Genomic DNA, 21571 nt, shown 5'->3' on the forward strand with positions numbered 1-21571 from the left:
TTTCTTTAAAACACCCAGCCTGTGCCTCCCATGAGGTTTTTTTGAGCAGAGACCTGCCTGGAGCTTCTTGACCTCAGAAGAAAACAACCCAGACTGATTGAACTAGAAATACAAAGAACTCTCTCGACACTGGCCAAATTACAAGTTTTCAAAGCAGCAAAGCCTCTCTGCATGTTGAAAGGAGTTGTTCCACATCCAAGTCAGCACTGTTTGCCTTAGAAAGACCAGCAAAGAAAGAACCACTGAGGCTGTGTAGTACCACACACATAAACAGTCCAACCAGCACAATGTGGCCTGTAAACTATATATTCAAAACGAAGCCAGTCTCTGCCTCCTCAGCTCCCCAGATCTGAGCTTTGGGGACCCCAGGGGTACCTTGGGGTCTTACCTTATCAACAAGCCTCTGAGCAGATGCATCAGTGATCCTGTTGAACACCTTCTGCACCGCAGGGATGCTAATTAGAAAGACAGGGCGCACAGTGGTGGCGAGGGAGACCAGTAAGTGGCACGCGGAGAGCAGCAGTTTGTCTTGGACCTGGAAATGGAAGAGGACAAGTTGGTTTACTATATCCCCGGCATGTGTGCCATCAGGAAAGCTTTGTGAAAGCAGCCCGAAGCTAAACTTGCCAGTGACTGCCAAATTATACCAACTAGGTATAATTGCCTAGAATTACTCCTACAAAGACACTCAGGAACAAGGTGCTTGTCTTTGTTCCACATTGATAGCTCCTGCCCTCAAGCCAATTATCAGTCCCCCCACCCAGGTTCACTTCACCCCTACACCCTCTCTGCACTGGCCACTGAACCCAGGGCCTTCACACCAAGATACATCCCCAGCTCTTTTTAATTTTGAGATGGGGTGTTAATAAATTGCACAGGTCAGGCTCAAACTTGGGATTCCTCCTGCCTCAGCCTCCCAGAACGATGGGATAATAGGCATGAAACACCACATCTGGTTTGGTATCACTTCCAGTCCCTTCTTCACAGGCGCTGGCATTTCAAGAACACAGAGTGGCTCCCTCTGAGACATTACATCACACGGCACATTCCTTGACATGTTACCCAAGTCTTCCTCTTCAAACAACATGGAAACCTTCATCTCACTCCCTTGACTCCAACCAAGCCAAGATCTCTCTCGGCATTTCCTTTCTATACTTCATCAATCACATCTATCTCTCCTATTTCTTTAACCTCAATTGCCTATCAAAAACTTGATTCTAATATCAGTATCACTTTCAAATCAGAAAAAAGGAAACCTTTGGGTGGAAGGGAGTAGAGGGTTAAGGACACAAAGCAACCCAGTGTCTTGTGCATGTTAAGCACACATTCTGGCAAGGCGTGACAGTGTAAACCTGTAATCCCATCACTCTAGGGGCTGAGGGATGATAAGCACAAATTTAATTCCCTCTTGGACAACTCAGTGAAACTGGTTACAAAATAAAAAATAAAATGAGCCTGCACTGTAGCTCAGAGCAGAAGTCCTAGATTTAATTTCCAGTAATACTTAAGAAAAAAAAAAAGGCACATATTCTACTGACTACATTCCAGTCCTATAAACAGGACCTAATATTGTTAAGAATGTGCTGAAAAAACACATAAAAGAGTTGGGACATCCAGAATTATTTAGAAAAGAAATGTCACCACAATTTCCTAGAACCACAAAATACTTGCAAACTTTCACACTAAAATCTTCACTTATTCTAAGGAAATTACCTAAAAATAAAGCTATATTCATGAATACATACATTTCAGAATTACTTTTAACTAGTTTTTCAAGATGGAGATAGTCCAAAAGTCAGGTAAGATAGGGACCACACTCCTTAGAGCATGTTATAACTCTTTTATCAATTACAGTAAGTACAACTTTAACTTACAGAAAATAATACATTGTTAAAAGCGATATAAAATGCTATACATGTTAAAACTACAAAAGAAAAACAAGTATTTATATGGCCTATTAACATAAATTGGCAATCTTCTTGAAGGATAACTTAGTAAAATCTGTCAAATTTTAAATGGACATATCCTTTTACTCAGTAGAGTCCCATGAATGTGTAGAAAGAGACATAAAGAGAGCCCTCTTACAGTCACAGAAAAATCTGTGAATTGATCTCCATGAAATAACACTGAGCAATATAAAACACAAAAGTTGAGATATATATATGTAAAAGTGTTAGGCAAAACCAGGTATTATCTCTAGCTATGTACAAATTTATATTTATAAATGAAAGAATATACAACCAACCACTGACAGCACTTACCCAGGGAGGGAAAAGGTCTCAAAGGAAAGGATTAAAGAGTAAAAATAACTTATTAGCCTGTAAACTTCAACAAAATTTTACTTGCTTATGATGAGCATGTATTCATGTAAAACTCACAAAACTAATAAAAACCATGTTTGAATGTTGAACTACAATGTTATATCACAGCAATAAGAACCAGGGTTTAACTGTGTGATATTATGATTTTATGGTAAACAGGTACGTGAGCAGAACAGAAAGAGAATGACACAAAAGGTGGAGCTTTCACTGTTTCCAAACCTTGGTGCTGATGAGAGGTGTGATGGCATCCATGGTGGTAGAGATGAGCGTCACGAACTGCTGCGTGTTCTGCCGATGTGCTTCGCTGCAGTACTGTGCCAGCCAGTGAGAGTAGGCCTGGAGTGCGGCCAGGGACTGCGCATGCCTGCAGAGAGGGAAGACCTCATTAGCTCAAGGGCTAGGTGCACATTAGTTAGCATACACTTGTTGTCACAGGAGAATTCTATCCACTGTGCTGGATACTCCAGGACATGGTGACAGTCTTAAAACCATTTGCCCACTCACACAAAGACCTGAAAACTCAAATATTCAGCATGTGCACATGGTCAGTCTAGAACATAGATAGCAGTTAGTAAGAGTATCTATCGGGTCTTAATTTTTTGTGATACATGAGTTCACCTGAGAGGATGGTAAATTATAAAAACAGAACCAGCAAATTTTATAATAACATACTAGTTTTAGAATTAGTAAAAACGTAACATCCATAGCTGCAAGCCAAGATGAAGACAAGTACCAGGTTTTACAGCTTTGTGAATAAAGACTTGAGCTAAGAGCCTGCAGTTTACACGTCCATCACACCATGCATCTGGCTAGAAACAACGGAAGTGCCAAAGACTGGGGCTAGGGATTTAGCTCAGCGGCATAAGCACCTGCCTTGCAAGCAGGCGGTCATGAGTTCGATACCCGGTACCGATAAAAATTTTTTAAAAAGACAAAAAAAAAACGAAGTGCCAAAGACTGTATCTGCTTTCTGCAAAGGTCGCACTGCATCACACAAGCAATAAAATATATTCCAAGAAGGTTCACAATTCATGAAAAATGAAGAGCAAGATATCTCAAGATGAGGAAGTTGTCTAAGAGCTTCCAAGCACCAGAATTTGTAATGTCCTAAAAGGTAATTTCTCTCCTTCCTATAATAACTATTAACTAATCTGTGGGGTGATACTAGGGACGACAGAAACATACTGTTCCCATGGTTTTCACACCACTGATGATCCCTGTCTAAATCATTATATACTAGTGTTTGCAAATGATGATAATCCTGTCTTTCCTCCCCAATTTGTTTGCTAGCAATCTTCTCTAAGGAGAGTGTTTCCTCTCCTCCTGTAGACTTTTTTTTTTTTTTAAATCAACATGGATGTAAGGACTCCTATTAATCAATATGGTATAGCCCATTATTCTCATTTTTTTCTTGATTATCTAGTCTGTATGTCTTTTTCACACATCCCTAACATTCAAGAATATGTCATTTTTAATTAAATGACGAAACAATAAAAATCAACAAAAATCAAATGACTACAATTTCTTTGCTTACAGGTTTGAAAACTTTAAGTCACCTTTATTAAGCACCTTTTATGATAAAAATGCATCAAGAGTGCTAATCTTAAAATGTGTATCAATGCAGAGTACTTCCAGTTTCCGTAACTTTCTTTTGTACACATTGTGAATGTGATCCAAGTATACTGATTCTATATAACATTATTCCTAAAGATAGCCACCCATCTTTGTAGACTATACAAAATGAGCACAGAATGTACCACTAAAAAGAATTCTTTAACCTACTAAGAGAAGCAGTACACACGGTTTCCATTATTGAAGTAGAGACCATATGTTATTGTTTTCTATAACCCTTTCTGAGCTCCTTTGTACATGCATTCAGAGGAAAACTCCCAAATAACTTTTCATGAAGTTTGATTTCAGCTCTTCTAAGGTCTTCTAATCCAATTCCTTATTTTAGGAGCTTATCAACAAACCAAAGTATTTTAGTTTTATCACTACTGAACATATTTACAGTTTCAAACACACTTACATAGCTAATCAAAATGTTCATAGGTTTGTAAAGACATCATGTGATAACTTGCTCATGTCTAAACCAACCAGCTTCTCCAGAACCTCCCTAACCTAGGCTTTCACCTTTCTCCAAAAGCTCTGGCTTTTTGTAACAAAGTATTTTTGGAACCAAGAGCTGGGTAGGAGAGGTAGCACTGCTACTGCAATGTCATTGCTCCTGGTTCTAGTCAGTGGACAGAGCTAGGATATAGTTATAAGTAGACGTCACTTAACACCAAACTTAGCATCAACAATTGAGGGCAGATTTAAGGACCTCCTGATAAAAGGAAAGAGGACAGAGACACCATACATATGTGGCAGTCTTGCCAAAATGTATAACCTTCAAATCAAGAATGGAAACCAGCCAACTCCAGACTATACGAGATTCTTTTCTTAAAAAATTAAGGTCTATGGTTTAGCACAGCAGTGTAAGCACCTCTTGGCAAGCACAAGGTTATGAGTTGGATCCCTGGTATCAAAAAAAAAAAAAAAAGGTCTAAATCTTTACAAATCTCTCTCTCAAACGCACACATATACTCAGGGAGCACAACTGGGGGAAATGTTCTAGATTATAAAAGAAATTTAGTGTATGTGGCTCATGATTAGAGCTTGGATCCAAAAGGTATCTATAAAAGACAGTCCTGAAACTATTGGAGAAAATCTGAGTATAAATCATATATTTGATTATATTATTGTATCCACTAAATTGAGTACTGATGATGGTATTATAGCTAAGTAGGAGAATGACCTTATAACTAGGAGATAAATGCTAAAAAAAAAATGTATGGGTGAACTGATGTGTCTGTAATTTATTTTCAAATGGCTCAGTTAAATAAATTATAGAAACATACATGTGTACAGAAAGCAAGTATAAAAAATATATATAATTGATGACTCTAGGCTAAAGATATGAGAGCTCTTAGTCTACAGTTTCTCTCAGTCTATAAATTTGAACTTTTTAAAAATAAAAGAAGAGATACTAAGTACCCTACATTCATAGCAAACAGACAATTATTTTGTATTTTACATTCAGAATTCATCAATTAAAAACGGAGGAAGAACATCACAGTCAATATGTGGAACCTAACAGTTTTAGTCTATCTAATACAAATAGCTCTTCATGGCTAAAACTGCAGGCTCTCAAAGTTCCTGAAACATGAAAGTTGCTACATTCATGAGCAAACTGGCATCTAAGACACCTCACAGCTTTCAGTAATTCTCAAAGAGGAAAGCAATATTTTCAAAAAGTTTAAAACCACAGTAAATAAGATTCTTTTTTTTTTTGTCTTTTTCTTTTTTTATCGGTACCAGGATTGAACTCATGACTGCCTGCTTGCAAGGCAGGTGCTTATGCCGCTGAGCTAAATCCCCAGCCCCAATAAATAAGATTCTTTCCATCATTTATTTAGTTGGCAGTTCAAGAAAGCTCTAGAGCCATGCATGGTTGCTCTTGCTTGGAAGTCCAGCACTCCAGAAAGTTGACTCAGTGTTCAAGCTTAGTCTGGGCAATTTATTAAGATGTTGCCTCACAAAAAGGAGGGGTAGATGAGGTGCTACAAATATAGCTAAGCATGAAGGTCCTGGGTTCAAGTCCTAGTACAATAAAAAAACTAAATCAGGAATCAGACTATTGGGCTGAGTGTACTGGGAATTAATCACTGAGCTATATCATCAGCCCCACTTCCCCCTCTTTTTAAGACAAGGTTTCACTAAATTGCCTAGGCTGGACTTGAATTTTTAAGCCTCCTGCCTCAGCCTCCCAGAGGGCTGCAAATTTGTAGACCATATATTCTCTGTCACAACTATTTAATTTTGCTGCTGTAGCCAGAGATGATATGTAAATGAATGAGCATCGCTGATGTCAAATAAAACTTGATCACAGAAGTCTGTTGTCTTAGCCGGGCATGGTGGCTCACGCCCGTAATCCCAGCACTTGGTAGGCTGCGGCAGGAGGATTGTTGTGAGTTCGAGACCAGCCTGGGCTACAAAGTGAGCTCAAGCCCAGCCTGAACTGCACAGCGAGACCCTGTCTCAAAAAGATAAAAAAAAAAAAAAAGAAAAAAAGGCTGTTGTCTTAGTTGAGCTCCTGCACCAGCCCCAAGAGAACAGGCTAAAAACCATAATCATTCTACTCAACCTAGAGTTCCATAGAAATCAAGCTGCTTACTAAGGGTCCTAAAATTCAGGATGAGAGAGAATATAGTCAAATTTCCCAAATGGGTTATTACCAAACAGCACAATAAGGTGGTTCCCTCTGCCATAAGCCTTACCCCAAGAAGGTAACTTGAAGAAATCTGATGTTAACCAATCAGTTATTTTTATATCATTCTGCTTCCTTGAATATGCTTAACGGGGAAAATAACTTTTTAGAATAATCTCCTTTTTGTTTTTTGTTTCTCCTTTCTTGTCTATAAAACCAACATCTTCTGCTCAGCTCATTGGAACACTTGGTTTGGCCCAGGCTGTATTTACTAATCTGTGCTCTGGTCTAAAGTAAACCTTGTTTGTTTGTTGTTTTGTTTTTTGAGACACGGTCTTGCTATCCAGGCCAGACTGATCTTAAATTCACTATATAGCTCAGGCTAGCCTAGAGTCTACAGCAGTCCTCTTGCCTTTGCCTCCCAAATGCTAGGATTATAGGCTTGTGCCATCATGCCCAGCTAAAGCAAGCCTTTTGAGCAATGCAATCTCTGGAATAAGTCTCCTAATCCCCACTCCCCACTACTACTCCATCCCTCCTACATGTTACTGTACTTCCTGTGTTGATAGTTTCTCAAAGTGTGGCCCAGTTTCTTAGATGTCTTGTTTCAAAATAATCTGAGATTCTTATATAATACACAAATACTTAGGCTTTACACCATCCTACCAAAGTCAGAATCTCTCAAGAAGAGTGTTTACCAAGAATTCTTCTGTACCCTATTGTAGTCCTTTGTAAGAGTACCTTTTTTTGTTGTTGTTGTTTTTTGGTTTTGGTATCGGGGTTTGAACTCACGACCTCATGCTTGCCAGGCAGGCATTAATGCCACTAAGCTAAATCCCTGGCTTCTACTGTGGTACTCTGATATGTGGTTCTTCTACTGTGGTTCTCTGATGGTGCCTGGCTCATGGTTCCTATAATTTTTATAATGTCCTAAGTGACAAGAGCTTTAATAAGAGTATCTTTTGTTTTAAAATGTGAACATTTTATACTTGGCTCCTCCAAGAGTTTCAAAGACATGGACTGGAGGCATTTCTGGATAACTAAACAAATGGGAGTGTGTGGAGGACACCCCACTTGCAGAGGCATGGAAGTTTCATATCCCTTCCCTCATACCTGCTCTATCCATCTTCTCATCTGATATTCAGAAGTATCCTTCATAATAAACCAGTAAATGTGTTTCCCGAGATCTATGATCCCCTCTAGCAAATTAAACTTGAGAAGGAGGATTCAAAAATCCCAACTCACAACCAGGTGGTCAGAAGCACAGGAAAAATCAGATGGGGCTTGTGACTAACACTGGAAAGGGGAGTGGCAGGGAAAATCCTTGGGGAGTAAGTCTTCAACCCGTGGGATCTGATGCTATCTTCAGGTAGCGTCAGAATTGAATTGAATTCAAAGACACTCGATTGGTTTGTGATGCTCAACAGTGGGAAGAAATTACCCTCTCCATTCCCAATATGGTATCAGAAATCATTCCATACCTATAGTTTCAGTGAATAGCCACACAGGACAAAATTCATGGCATTTAAGATATTGCTGTATTAGTGCCCTTCTGTATCACACAGAGCACTCACCATATTCCCAACCAGGTGACTTTCTCTCAGCCTGTAATGTTTCTCCCTCCAGCAGTACGGTGCTCTATATCCTCTACCATCCTCTCGCTTTCCTGATGAATCCCCTTAAGGCAGCCACCCCTGCCCCAAGATACCACACAACAGTCTCTCTCTTCCTAGGTCACAGTTTAAGGGATTCCTCCTATTTGTGGCAGCAGCCATTGTTCCATATATACATATTCTGTGTGTGTGTGCGTATCTCCATCATTTAGAAGTGGGGGACAAGGACTCTGCCAAGATGCCACTTACACATCAATGAGGTCGGGTTTCAATACCGATGGCACTGCAGTTTCAATGTTGTACAGTTTTATCTGAGATCCATACAGAGTCACTTTGACCAACCTATTGGCAAAGAAGCAGGTGAGAAAGAACATTCAGCTTTATGACTCAAATGATACAATACTAACAATGGCAAGCCCCAAAGACAGGTTTTTCTTTTTCCACGTAGTAAATCCTTGAATTACAAACTTTTGAGTTGCAAACTTTCACAGGTATACTATATAAGACTCACTTTGTCAGTTTACAAATGAATCTAACTTATGAACAGTTCTCCTAGAACAGAACTCATAGGTCAGAGATTTACTATACCAAAAAAGATTTTTAAAAACCCTGCAATTAGGGGCTGGGGATTTAGCTCAGCGGCATAAGGGCCTGCCTTGCAAGCAGGCAGTCGTGAGTTTGATCCCTGGTACCGATAAAAACGAAAAAGACAAAAAAAAAAAAAAAAAAAAAAACCCTGCAATTTTATCCAAAGAAAATAATAGGAAGGTTTATATACAATTAAGATGTATATATACACTGACACCAAAGCTTTACTTACACCATCAAAAAGTTTTAAGAGTGTTAGGGCCAGGCATGGTGGCACATGCCTATAATCCCAGCACCCGGAAGGCTGAGGCAGGAGGATTGTGGTAAGCTTGAGGCCAACCTGGGCAGTGAGTTCGAGACCAGCCTTTACAACATAGTGAGGCCCTGCCTCCAAAAAAAAAGCTTTAAAGTATTATAAATGTCAAAGAATGTAACACAATATATTCAATTAAAATTATACTTAAAATATTTCAGAATATTCAAGACAGTATGAAAACTATTATAGAATAGTTATATAATATTATATATTATAATATATAATATTATAACTGTTATATAATTGGCTATATAACTATTATATAATAGTTATTATATAATATAATAAAATAACTATTACATAATATATTGATTTCTGTTTTAAAATGTCTTAGCTGGGCATGGTGGTACACCATGTAATTCTGAAATTCCCATACTTGGGAGGCCAAAGCAGGAGGAGACAAGTTAAAGACCAGCCTGGGCTATATAGCAAAATATCTAACTTTAAGGAAAAAAGACAAAGAAGATGGAGGAGAAGGAGCAGAAGGAAGAGGAAAGAAAAAAGAGGAGGAGGAAAAAGTGTACCCATTAACAGAAGAAATGCTGGGAGAATTTTTACCACAATATGCTATTGGCACCCTTTGCTTTAGGTTGGATGAATAAATAATACAAGCAATTTTCCCTCCTATTAATTTTATTTCCAAATTGTCTACAATGAACATATGATACCTTTCTTTCACTATGCAGCACAAACTGGCCTGGAACTTGCAGTAATTCTCTGACTCAGCCTCCTAAGTGCTGGGACTACAGGGCATGCCACCATGTTTGGCTATAATACTTTCCATGTGAGAATTAAAAAATTATTTTTTATAAAGTAGAGTTGCCCTTTTGATAGTTTATCTAAAAAGGCTGAAATTTTTTTTCCATAAAATTTCTAATGTTAAAATCAACATGGTGCTGAACATGGTGGCACACAGGAAGGCACTTAGGAAGCTAAGGCAGGATGATCTTGACTTCAAGTCCAGCCTGGACTACATTGTGAGACTTTGTCTCAAAAAAACCAAAATAAACCAACAAAAATATTGACCAGATACAGTACAACACTAGCCTAGCATGCATGAGGCCCTAGGTTGGATCTCAGGTACTGCAAAAGTAAAATCAAAAGCCCACAAAGAAAACTAACTCGATTTTTACTTGGGGTGGGAGAATGTTACGGACTGAAGTCAGGGCCTCACACTGAACTACACGCCTAGTCTTGTATTTTGAGACAAGGTCTCACCAAGTTGATTGGGCCGGTCTTGAACTTGCAATCCTCCTGCCTCTACTTCTGGAGAAGCTAGGCTTACAGGTACATGCCACAGTATCAAACCTTAAAATAATTTTTAAAAGGCAATGCTTCAGATGAATTGATATTTAATATAAAAAATATGGCAAAATATGCACTGTCAAATCTAGGTGGTACATATATGTATTTTTCCTGTATATTTCTCTGAATTTTTCTGAGAATTTGAACATGTTTACAATAAAACATTGGAAGAGAATGATAAGAGGAAAAAATGTTTCTGAAATCAAGTGAGGAGCTTTAAAATCCACACACAATTCTTTCAGAAGCAAAACATACAAAGGAGCATTACAGATGGTAACCACTTCTGTTAGCAAACAGGAAACACTTCTCTCTTTCGAAAGGAAATGCATTCTTTTCTGAGTGAAAGGAAGAATCCAGGAGCAGGCTTCTAGGCCTAGCCCAACTGGGAGCATGGGAACCTGGGAGCGTGGGAACCTGGGAGCATGGGAACCTGGGAGCGTGGGAACCTGGGAGCACAGCAATGCAGAGACAACGCAGCAACACAGGTAGCTTCTGTAAGTGTGAAGTGGGATCTGGAAATCCTCACCTCTGAAAAGCACCCAGGAATGAAGGCCTATATTCTAGGAAATGTTCTTCTTGGACAGAGGGAATGCAGAACTTTATTCTAAATAGAAAACCAACACTACTCAGAGTATAACAATCAGAAAGGGGTACTTCCAGTGAGTCAAAGAAGTGAGGAAAAAGAGTCACATTCTTAATTTAGCTAGAAAGTGCTAGTGATAACTAGAAATCAAAATAGTAGGTCTTAGGGGCTGGGGATTTAGCTCAGCGGCATAAGCGCCGGCCTTGAAAGCAGGCAGTCGTGAGTTCAATCCCTGGTACCGATAAAAAAAACGAAAAAGCCAAAAAAAAAAAAAAAAAAAAAAAAAAAAATAGTAGGTCTTGGTAAGCACCACAACAAGATGTACCTGGTGTTGCACTCTTTAAATCCTTTTGCACACTACAATATAAACAGCTAAACATGTCTCTTCATATATTTGTGTTTAGCAGTTTAACTTTAGGTTTGCTTTATGTAATTTATAAATTAAAAGGCTGCTAATCACACAGGCTAGTAAGATCATGTAGCCACAGAAAGAGACTTCTTTCATACCCCAGTCTAAATGCAGGCAAAACAGAAAGCATCTGTAATTACCATGCTTGCAGACCAAAGCAATTCAAAAGTCATGTATATATATGGACTTAGAAAACAATGACTTTGTCTCTGATTAAGATGACTGACAGACACATCTATTTAGTGTTAACAGTAAATTTAAAAAATAGACACCTACAGATTTCAGTGAGAAAGATGTACCCTATCCCTGCTATACTAAACCTCAGTATAAATAGGCCTACCATGAGAAGAAAAAAATCAGGATCTCCAAACAGAAATTCTGCAGTTTGTAATAAGCCTCGCATTTGGACTCAGGAAACGAGTTAAAATCCATAGGCTCCTTGGCACAAACCATATGAGCTCAGCATGTACTTATCAGCTCTGAGTCACAATATTGCTCAATGGTAAATTGCCAATACTGGCCTCTCAAAGTGTGAAATGAAATAAGATAAAAATGCAAAAAAAAAAACTTTTCAAAATTTACTATTGTAGTATTTTTATTATTAATAATAATCTTGCTTTTAAGAGATTAAAAATCCTCAGGCTGAAGATGCAGCTCAGTGGTTCAGCACTTGCAAAGCAAGTGTAATGCTCTGGGTTCAACCTCCAATGCCACAAAAAAATTTTTTTTCTTAGTTACCTCTATATTTGAGCTAGTATGTAACAGTTGGAGAAAAATCTGGTATGCCCATAAGTAAATTCTTAAGGCTCAATTACCCTGTGTATCACCAGTGATAAGACTACTGTGCCAATGAAGTATTAGGCATCTGGGCTTCAAGCTGGATCCACATCTAATCAATTTACTAGTTACCTTGCAATTAGCTAAATATCCTATCACTTATATCTGACTCTCTAGTGTACACTGGAGGAGGGAAGACTAGTAGAATAGATGCTCCCCAACAAATATACAGCTAGAGATGTGTTGGGCAATATTTCATTTAAAGGAGCCAAGAAAAAGTCATAAAGGAGTCTGGTGGGAAAGGGCTAACATTATTCTCAGCCTAGGCCTAGAGGTTGCCCAATTTTATCCTTAGGATCTTAATGGGATTGAGTAAACCACAAAAGCCCCCACATCTCTTGGCTGGCTCCTTGGCTAGTGATGCTGTCCTTATGAGTGGGGCTTTCTTAATGCTGCTTTATCCTAAGAAGAAAAGACATTCAGATCAACTTCATCTCTTTTCTCCCAAAATCAATACTATCTATCTATAATACAAGATTATGAATAATACCTATTCATAATTTTCTTATGTGCTAGTACTGTGCTGAGTGCCTCACCTATAATTCCCACAGCAAACTGCAAGAAATGATTTTCATTCCACTGAACAGATGAAGGACCTGAAATTTAGAGACATTAACAGTAATCCAGTCCATTTAGTTTGGACATGGCAGAGCTGGCAATAATATGCTGCTCCTCCAACAAGATTAAATGCCTTTCAGCCAGAACTGCCATCTTCCAGTAATTCCAAAATGATGAACATCAAGGGAAAGAGGAGGGAAATCCAGTATATGCTCTCTATCATTTTTAGAAAACATGGGGTTGTCCCTTTGGTCACATACATGCAATCTACAAAAATGGTGATACTGTAGACATCAAGGAATGGGTACTGTGCAAAAAACAATACCACACTGATCCGGCCTGCAGATCAACAAGTTTGGAACTCCTGGAGGGGAAACGGGGATTAAATAAAAGACATGGGGGAGACAAAAAGAGACGAAGGCAAGTTGATGTTAACCCAATCAAGCCTCCGGTTTATTGAGAAAATAATCACACCTTTTATAGGCCGAGGGCGGGAGCTGGGACAGGAAGAGGTTAAACAGATGAATACAACAGGGTTATCATCACATCCGGATAAGTGACGTAAGCAGAAGAGGATTATGGTTAATGTAGGCAGACGCAGTGCCCATAGGAGAGAGAGAGAGAGACATCTAGGCAGCAGTGCCTGTCACTCGGCTCCCTACACCACACAAATGTCACCATGGCAAAACCGGAAGAGTCTACAATGTTACTCAGCATGCTGTTGGCATTGTTGTAAACAAGCAAGTTAAAAGCAAGATACTTGCCAAGAGGATTAGTGTGCATATTAAGTATATTAAACACTCAAAAGAGTCGTGATAATTACCTGAAATGTATCAAGGAAAATGATCAGAAAAAGGAAGCCAATGAAAAAGGTCCCTGGATCCAACTAACGTGCCAGCCTGCCCCGCCCAGAGAAGCACACTGTGAGAACCAATGGGAAGGAGCCCGAGTTGTTAGAACTTTTTCCCTATGAACTCATGGCAGAAGCTGGGGAGGAAGCTCTGCCATTCAGTACCGAATTGGTGGCTAAGTGCTCTACTTAAAAATCATCCTGTGTTGTACGGATGATTTTCTTAATTAAACAGGCAGATGTGCCTTTCCCTCAGAAACAAGTATTTGGAGCAGATTTTCATTCTACCTAGTTAATTGTGTCGGATCTTTACTCTTCAGCGTTTTTCTTGCTGAAAGATACTGCTGAGGTACTGTGTAAGTATATACTCAAATGGCCAGATATTGATGAAATATTTATACTGGCTTAAAGATCCTATAAATCACCATGGGAAAAGATGCATCAAAATAAAATGTAAGTCACTTCAGTTAAATGAATGAAGTCCATTTCAGTTATATAAATTGTTTAAACCAAAAAGAAAAAAAAAGATTAAATGGAGTTCTAAAGAAATGGATCCATTGCATGACAGCCATCCTACCTCTCTACGACTGTGAGGGCATCATTGAATCTTGCAGCAAACACATCTCCGATGAAGTACTCAGCTAGGCGACCCACAGCCTGCAGCAGGGAGCTCAAGTCTCTCAGGGAGCAGTGTAAGCGCCGGCAGTCATTCTCTGCAGTGATATTCAGCCTGTGTCCTGGAATATAACACCTGAACAGTTTCTCAGAGAACACATTTCTGTTACTGTAGGTAACAGCTTGTCCAGATAGGATGTGCAAGGCAAACCTGGTTCTCCAAACAAAGGAATGCACAGGATGATTCTCAGTACCAAGTTGGGAAAATGGGCACAGCCTCCACCCACAGCTATACTCACATGTGCTGGGGCCTGGATGGGAAGGGCCAGTCAGCCAGATGGATGAGCCCTTGAGCTGAATTCCCTTGATCCTGGTAAGGTACTAACACCACCAATTTTACACACAGAAATGCACCTAGGGAGGCCCAGGAACCTATCCAATGTGGGTCCTATTTCCAGGGCACAACTTGTATTCTAAGCCAGATCTGACTCCCATCCTTCTGCTCTGGCAAGTGCAGAGTGCATCCCACATTCCACCCTAGGTTTCTGGGTGGCACAGTATAGAATAAAGGTTGAGGATTGTGATTCAGAGACATAGTCCCTGCTATTTCCCAACACTGTGCCTCATTGAATACTTCCAATATCTATCTCTAGAATTGGGGATGGGAAAGGTGGTACTATTAGTTCATTGTTTTAAAGGCTGAATTAGAATGCACTAAAAATCCTATAAACTATAAGGCAACATACAGAGCTAGTGATTTTGTAAGGCTTAAGCTTCGTTAATTTTTAGCATATATTCAACCTAGCAAGGAGGTGACGAAGATAACAGACAAAAGCATCTTTCGGTTCTCACATTCTTGTCCTGCATATCCCTCTCCTTACAAATGTCCACAAGAGCAGAATACAGCCAGAACTCCCAGGCTGGGAGACACTGAGCTTGACAAGTGCTCGTTATTCCCACAGAAGATCTTAGAGTGCGGACCACCCGAGCCACAGGACATCTACAATTCCACCACTCCCTTTGTACTTTTCAAATCTGCTTCCTCAGCCACATCAGCCCTTTAACATCTGCCATCACCAACCATCACTGCCCTCCCCCTACCCCACTCCACCCTGCTCCATAACCATGGACCAGTCTGTCTTCTCATTGACTCTGAAATCCCCTGGGGAGGGACTAGGCCCAGTCACCAGCAGAGCACTGGTACATAGTGAGTAACCATAAATTGTAATTTCAATACAGTAGAACAGATGGCCAATTAGAGCAGGGAGTCTCCAGGAGCTTGATCTGAACCTTTTAGTACTTAAAGGTGAATACAGGTAAGCAGCCATTTACAGAGGAACACAGCAAGCAAAAACCCCCACAGAAAAAGTGGAAGATGAAGCACCGTCCTGATGCCTTGGATCCTACACCAACATCCAAGCCGTAAGTCTAGCTGTAGTACCTGTGATAGCACCAAGAAAGGCAAGAGCCTGAAAAAGGCAACACTTTGGCCAAGATACTGTCACAGATGCTCACACTCCAAGAAAAAGAGAACAAAACAAGAAGCAAGTTGAGGAAGGACCTTACTAGGAGAGCCGATCTTGTCCCAAATCTCCTAACCCAAATCTCCTGGCCCCCTTGTCCATACCACAGGGACAACACTGTCTTGGTGCCAAGAAAAGGGTGAGCTGCGGGGAACTCTGTGGAGAGCCACAGCTAGAGGAAGACTACCCTACCCCCAGCAAGATGAGCCCAGATGACAAGCAGAATCAACAGATTTTTTTTTTAAGTCATGCTTTCTCATGTAAGTGACACTGACTTTGTCAGGACTGAAAAATGCATGCACTATCTCAAAGTCAGTGCACTTTTCAGGATGACAGCCCATGTAACTCACTTCCAAGGTCAATTTCTAAAATCTACTTATCCTTTCAACCTTAGGGCTTCTGTGGCAAACAACTCCTTATGGAAAAGACACCTTAGAATTGGACATATGGGTGGTATTGGCCCAAAAAAGGTGAAGCCAGTTTGTTTTTCAAACAGCAACTTGAGAAGGCTCCTGACAGCTTCAGGAGTCCCACAGCCTCCCTGCACATGCCTATCTTCAGCTCCAATCAGATTTATGCTGGTCTCTGGTTTTCACCTTACAAACTGTACTTACTGTTCTGAACCAGGTATCATTAGAAATATTTAATTTTAGGTATACAAAGGAAATACTCTGTTTCCACTAAAAACTAAACCAACACTGTATCGTAAGTCTAGCCTCCAGTTGAGCATGGTGCTCAGTAGCAAGTTACTGGCTAGCTTTCATCTTATCCTGACAAAGCCTTCCCCTATTCCCCTGGCCCAGCATGTTCCTTCCACCTGGCCTGCCAGTCTCCTCTGGGACACCTCACCCTAGGGAGCTCAGTGTTCCTTGAGAGACACCTCTATCTTCATACAACTTTGTCAAAAACAGAGGGAAGATATGTCTCCCTATATTTCTCATTATCCCTGGGCTAACCCTTGAGGGTGGACTATGAAACAAGTCAAAGCCTGTCGACAGATGATGTGGAGGAAGACATGACATTATTCCAAACCCATCTTGGCTTTAAAAAAGTTCTGGGTCCTTCTAAGACTCCTTCTCATCCTGATCACCCTCTCTGAACTTTTCCTCATTTGTCTAGCAAAGTATAGCAGCTAGACAGAAAAACAGCTCAGAAGTGCTGTAGGTATGTTTTCACCTCCTAGCTGGAACCATTTCATGAAACTACTGATATATGACCACTTCTGAATGAGCTAAACCATGATTCCACACAGTGCAATTAAGTACATGTGGGCCATGGCAAGGTCAAATCAACACTGTGAATGGCTCTTTCCTGTTTAATCTGAAAGGCAAACACACATAGACAGGAGGTGCCCCAAGTCAAATGCTGCCTGCTATTCTTTCCAAACTAGAAACCTTCCATTTTTCCCCACCACAAAATCACATAAGACACCAACTAAACTGAAGAGGAATGAGTTCCTCCATAGCTACCTACATTTTCTTGTCTTTAGCTAAGGCTTAGACTTTCCCCCAAAGTATAGAACATTTACAAAGTAGAACTTTTCAGATGACAATATTACTATACATGGGTTTAGAGAGACTTTTAAAATACTCCATCTCGCATAAATATGCTCTAAACCATATCCAAAAAATAGATCTCTGTCAAATCCCTGCCTGGGGAGGTAAGGGAAGGTAGAAGGATGAAAACTAGCATTTGCGGCTTTTACTCTGAGACAACAAATAAATTATAAATCATTCCAAGCATACAAAGACAGAAGTCTAAAAGTCTTAAATACTGTACCTAAAACAATCTTGTGGGTAAGACAGCTTGCATGGCTAACCAAGAAAGTTAACGGGATTACGTTGCCCAAAGGGACTCAGTGACGGGCAGCAAAAGTCAAATACAAAAAGGACCTCAGGAGAAAAACCAATGAGAGGGCTTCTTTATCCTTGAAGACAGTGCAAACAAAAGACTTGCCGGGGGCATCAGAGGCTCTGAGCAACTGATGTGCAATACTAACACTACATGTCTTGTTTGGGCTTTTCTGAGGAAGTGGCAGGAAGAAGATTAGTAGCAGCAGAGGAAACAGTAACCACACCAAATCTTCTTCTGAATTTGAATGTTCTAACAAAATTTCAGGATAAGAGGAATAGGTACTTGTGAGTTGGGTAACAACCCTGTAGTTTACTACTGTTCAAAATGTACACTCAATTACCATAAAAGATCACATACTACTGGAGAAGAGCTGCAGCTGGCTCCTACCTACAAGGTAACAGACGAGACCCAAGAACTAAAGCAGGCCTAGAAGGGCAACACAAATGCAAGGAGAAAATTACAATCTAGCAGAAGAAAAGATAACAGAATTTCTGCTGAGTGATAAGGCCGACCAATATAGCAAGAAGGGTATCTGAGAAGACAAATGGCCATGGAAACCAGGGAACAAACTGTCCTCTACAGTACAGTTTTAATAGTCTCTGCATTGGAAACTTGGCTTTTGAGCCACTAAAGCACGGAGGAATGCTTTATCATGGGTAAGAAACTTCATCTTAAAACAAAAAAAACTCTCTCCAGCATGAGATGTTCAGCCACCAGTGTACGCACCAAGGATCAGCACTGAGAATAAAACCTATAATGATCTGTAAGAGTCAAGTGCACTGTGAAATTGCCAGTAAAAGTGCTTTGATGAGAATTAATATATGATACCTGATTTACGGAAAAATAAATCAGATTATTCTTCTAAGAGAAAAATCTCTAGTTATCAGTTGTTTCAGAAAAAAGTTTCAAACACTGTAAAATTTTATCTAAAAACGACTCAATTTAATGTTTAAAAAAAATTACAACACTGAGAAGGAAACTTAACAAGTGATTACAGGCTCAGTTTTCTCCCCTTTAATGCTGGGCCAAGACTGAAGCCAGGACCCTTATACTGAGCTACATCCCCATCCCTTTTAGTTCCTTTTGTTTTGCTGTTGGTTTGTGGGGTTGTTTTTGGTCCTTTTTTTATTTTTTGAGATAGAGTCTCACTTAGTCACTAAGTTTCCACACTGGGTTCAAACTTAGGACCTTTCTGTCTCAGATTTCCAGTGTGTTGGGATTACAGGCATGTGCTGCATGACAGGCTTCCTTTAAAAAAAAAAAATCAGTAATAATATATTTATCATGCACAGCACATTCTAATTTGAATAATGGCCCAGAGGAAGAGACCACCTAGACATGATTATTCTGAAGCATAGATTGTGGAGATATCTACAGCATCTGTGCAAAATATTAATGTTGATAACATTTTTTTTTAAATCAGTACTGCGGATTGAACTCATGACTGCGCTCTTGCAAGGCAGGTGTTTATGCCGCTGAGCTAAATCCCCAGCCCCTTGATAACATATTTTACAAGCATGTTTGTTTTGAAAATTGCCCTTTTACATTTCTCTGGAAACCATTCTTAACCTGTCCACAAAGCCAAGGCTTAGACAGGGGACGTGGCAAATACTATCAACCTCCTGGGGCCCAATGATTACTTAGAGGCTACTAGACTTGTGAAAACAAGTCATCAGGAAGGGCAATCTCAGAGAGAGCCTGCCATGAACAGCAAGACAGTTAAAGACATAGCTACACTCTATGCAACTCACTGCCAAGCTGGAACATCAGTGATCCAGCAGAGGGACTACAGGCCAGGTCTGGTGCAACTCTTAAAAAACCAAAATGGCACAGAGGAGATGGTGGGCCAGGGAGAACATACGGAACTTTAAGATACTCATGTTTTTAGCTGGCAAACATGAATAGCAATTACAAAGTTTCTTTATCATTTTCCCAACATTCCCCTCCCATCACGAGGGCTAACCAGCTATGTGATACGTGCTAAATTCGTATTTCTGAACATCAATGTGCCCTCTGTAAAACAAGGGTAATTAACAGCACACCTCCACAAAAGCTAATTAATAACATAGTGACTAGCGTACGATGTATGCCACACAAAGGAGGCTATTATAATCACTGAAATAACAAAAAGTGCTGACCCTACAGCCCATGCAGATGAGGCAATCAAAAAGCCTTTCCATCCAACTGTATTTCACAGTAGGAAAAGTAAGAAGCCAAGCTCTTAGTGCTCCATCAAGTTCCACCAACACTAGAGTTGTTCCCCTGTCCTGATTCTATAAACCAGAGAGGGAGCATCTCACAGGAAAGCCCAAGGTTGGTCCCTTCTTCACAGAGCCATTATTTAAAAGACTTAAGGAAATAGTCTAGTGTTTTTAAGCTTTACCCCCTGGTTCAAATTAACACCTTTTTCAAACACTTCCTTAGAACACAATATCATAACTTCATGTATTACCTCATTTAAAATTGCTTTGAATCATAAGTTTAAAAAACTAACTGTTTAGGGAAGAACGTAGCAGATAGATATAGATAACAGCAGCTATGGAGGCTCTCTGAGATAGCCAGCTTAGATTCCAGGAATGGTGCGGTGTGGGGAGTCCTAAGCAGGGGGAGATATACCCTGCCGACCCAGGAATGAACTAAGCTAAGAGAAGAGAATTGGAAATGCAATCCCGGTGCTACGACTGGAACAGCTGAAGTCTTGGTGCCGAAGCTGGAACCTGTGCCTCTGGAAACCACAGCTGGAATTCCCTGCCACCGCTGCTGCATCTGAATCAGCACAGCAGGGATAGGGACATGAAAGCTCTGACAGTGGGAATCGGCAAACCGAGTTGAGAGCAGAGCTGGCAGGGAGCCCTGCATCAACCTGCGGTGAATGAGAGGAATGGGGACCCCTCCACAGACTAGGAGGCTCCAACAGAGGACATTCTGGGACAGGGCAGACTAGCCAGAACAGGACACTGCAGTGACTTCAATCACATATTCCCCTCTCAAGCAGGACTGGGGGAGAGTACTTGACCTGGGTGACACCGCGGACTAAGACCCAGCAGGCTAGCCCAAACAAGGTCCCTGCGCCCGGCAGTGCACCCTAATGCAGTGAAGCCTTCAGGAGGTTGACTGACCTGGAGGGGCGGACCCAGCATAGGCTGCCCAGGTCTGTGTCTCCCTAGTACACTGCCGTGGGCGTGGATGGAAACACCTAACCTACGTGATTCAAGCAAACTGTAACCCACAAAGAAAGAAACTGGGCTTCTTATATATGCCTGTATGGAAAGAACAAAAAGTATGGGAAGAAGGAGCAACAAGAAAGGGTCCTCAGTCCCCAGTCCTGAGAACACTGATCCAGGAAAGGTAAACGTAAAGGAGAATGAGGACAGAAAATATGCAATATCAGGCATGGCACCAATAGACATGAAGCGGTATCTCTGGGACCTCATAGAGGAGTTCAAAAGGGAAGCATTTAACCAAGTAAAGCAAGATATAAGTAGAACAGTTAAAGAAATGCCAAATACCTCCCAGAAAAAAACAGATGGTGGAATGGAAGAACAGAAAAAAAAGGGGAGAATTGTTTGATGGAGAAAATAGAGAAAACGTAGAATACATGAAGCAGGTTCAAAGAGATTACCAGGAAACTAAAAACTCTATTGAAAGCTGGCAGAACAGCTTGAAAGTAACTAAGGATAGATTATCTGAACTGGAGGATAGATTTGTAATGTGGGAGCATGAAAGGAAAAACTTTTTTAAAAAACAAGGAAACAATCAGTCACAATACAAAAGCTAGAAGATGGTAAGAGGATCTATAACTTAAGAATTAAGAATGTAAAGGAAGAAGCAGGGATTCAAACAAATGAACTGCAAAGGCTATTCACAGAAATAATCAAGGAGAACTTCCCTAATATGGGAAAAGGTAAAGATACTCAGATCTATGAGGCATATAGGACCCTAGCCACTTA

At 40.3% G+C, this 21571-nt stretch overlaps 1 protein-coding gene across 3 annotated transcripts in view; it reads right to left on the reverse strand.

Annotated features, from left to right (window-relative positions):
• Positions 1-21571, reverse strand: part of Xpo6 (exportin 6) — a 140813-nt gene that overhangs the window by 14491 nt on the left and 104751 nt on the right. For all 3 annotated transcript variants that reach the window (XR_010039888.1, XM_005007543.4, XM_003478218.5), the window contains exons 13-16: positions 14207-14366; positions 8433-8525; positions 2541-2685; positions 389-535 (exon numbers count right to left, since the gene is read on the reverse strand). Coding sequence is in view for 2 of the 3 variants with exons in the window: in XM_005007543.4 (XP_005007600.1) it covers positions 389-535; positions 2541-2685; positions 8433-8525; positions 14207-14366 (545 nt within the window). In the remaining variant the exon portion in view is untranslated. The remainder of the gene's footprint in view (positions 1-388; positions 536-2540; positions 2686-8432; positions 8526-14206; positions 14367-21571) is intronic.

The sequence above is a fragment of the Cavia porcellus genome, unplaced genomic scaffold, assembly GCF_034190915.1.
Source record: "Cavia porcellus strain 051 isolate PalLab524CR breed Dunkin Hartley unplaced genomic scaffold, mCavPor4.1 scaffold_16, whole genome shotgun sequence".
Lineage (NCBI taxonomy): Eukaryota > Metazoa > Chordata > Mammalia > Rodentia > Caviidae > Cavia > Cavia porcellus.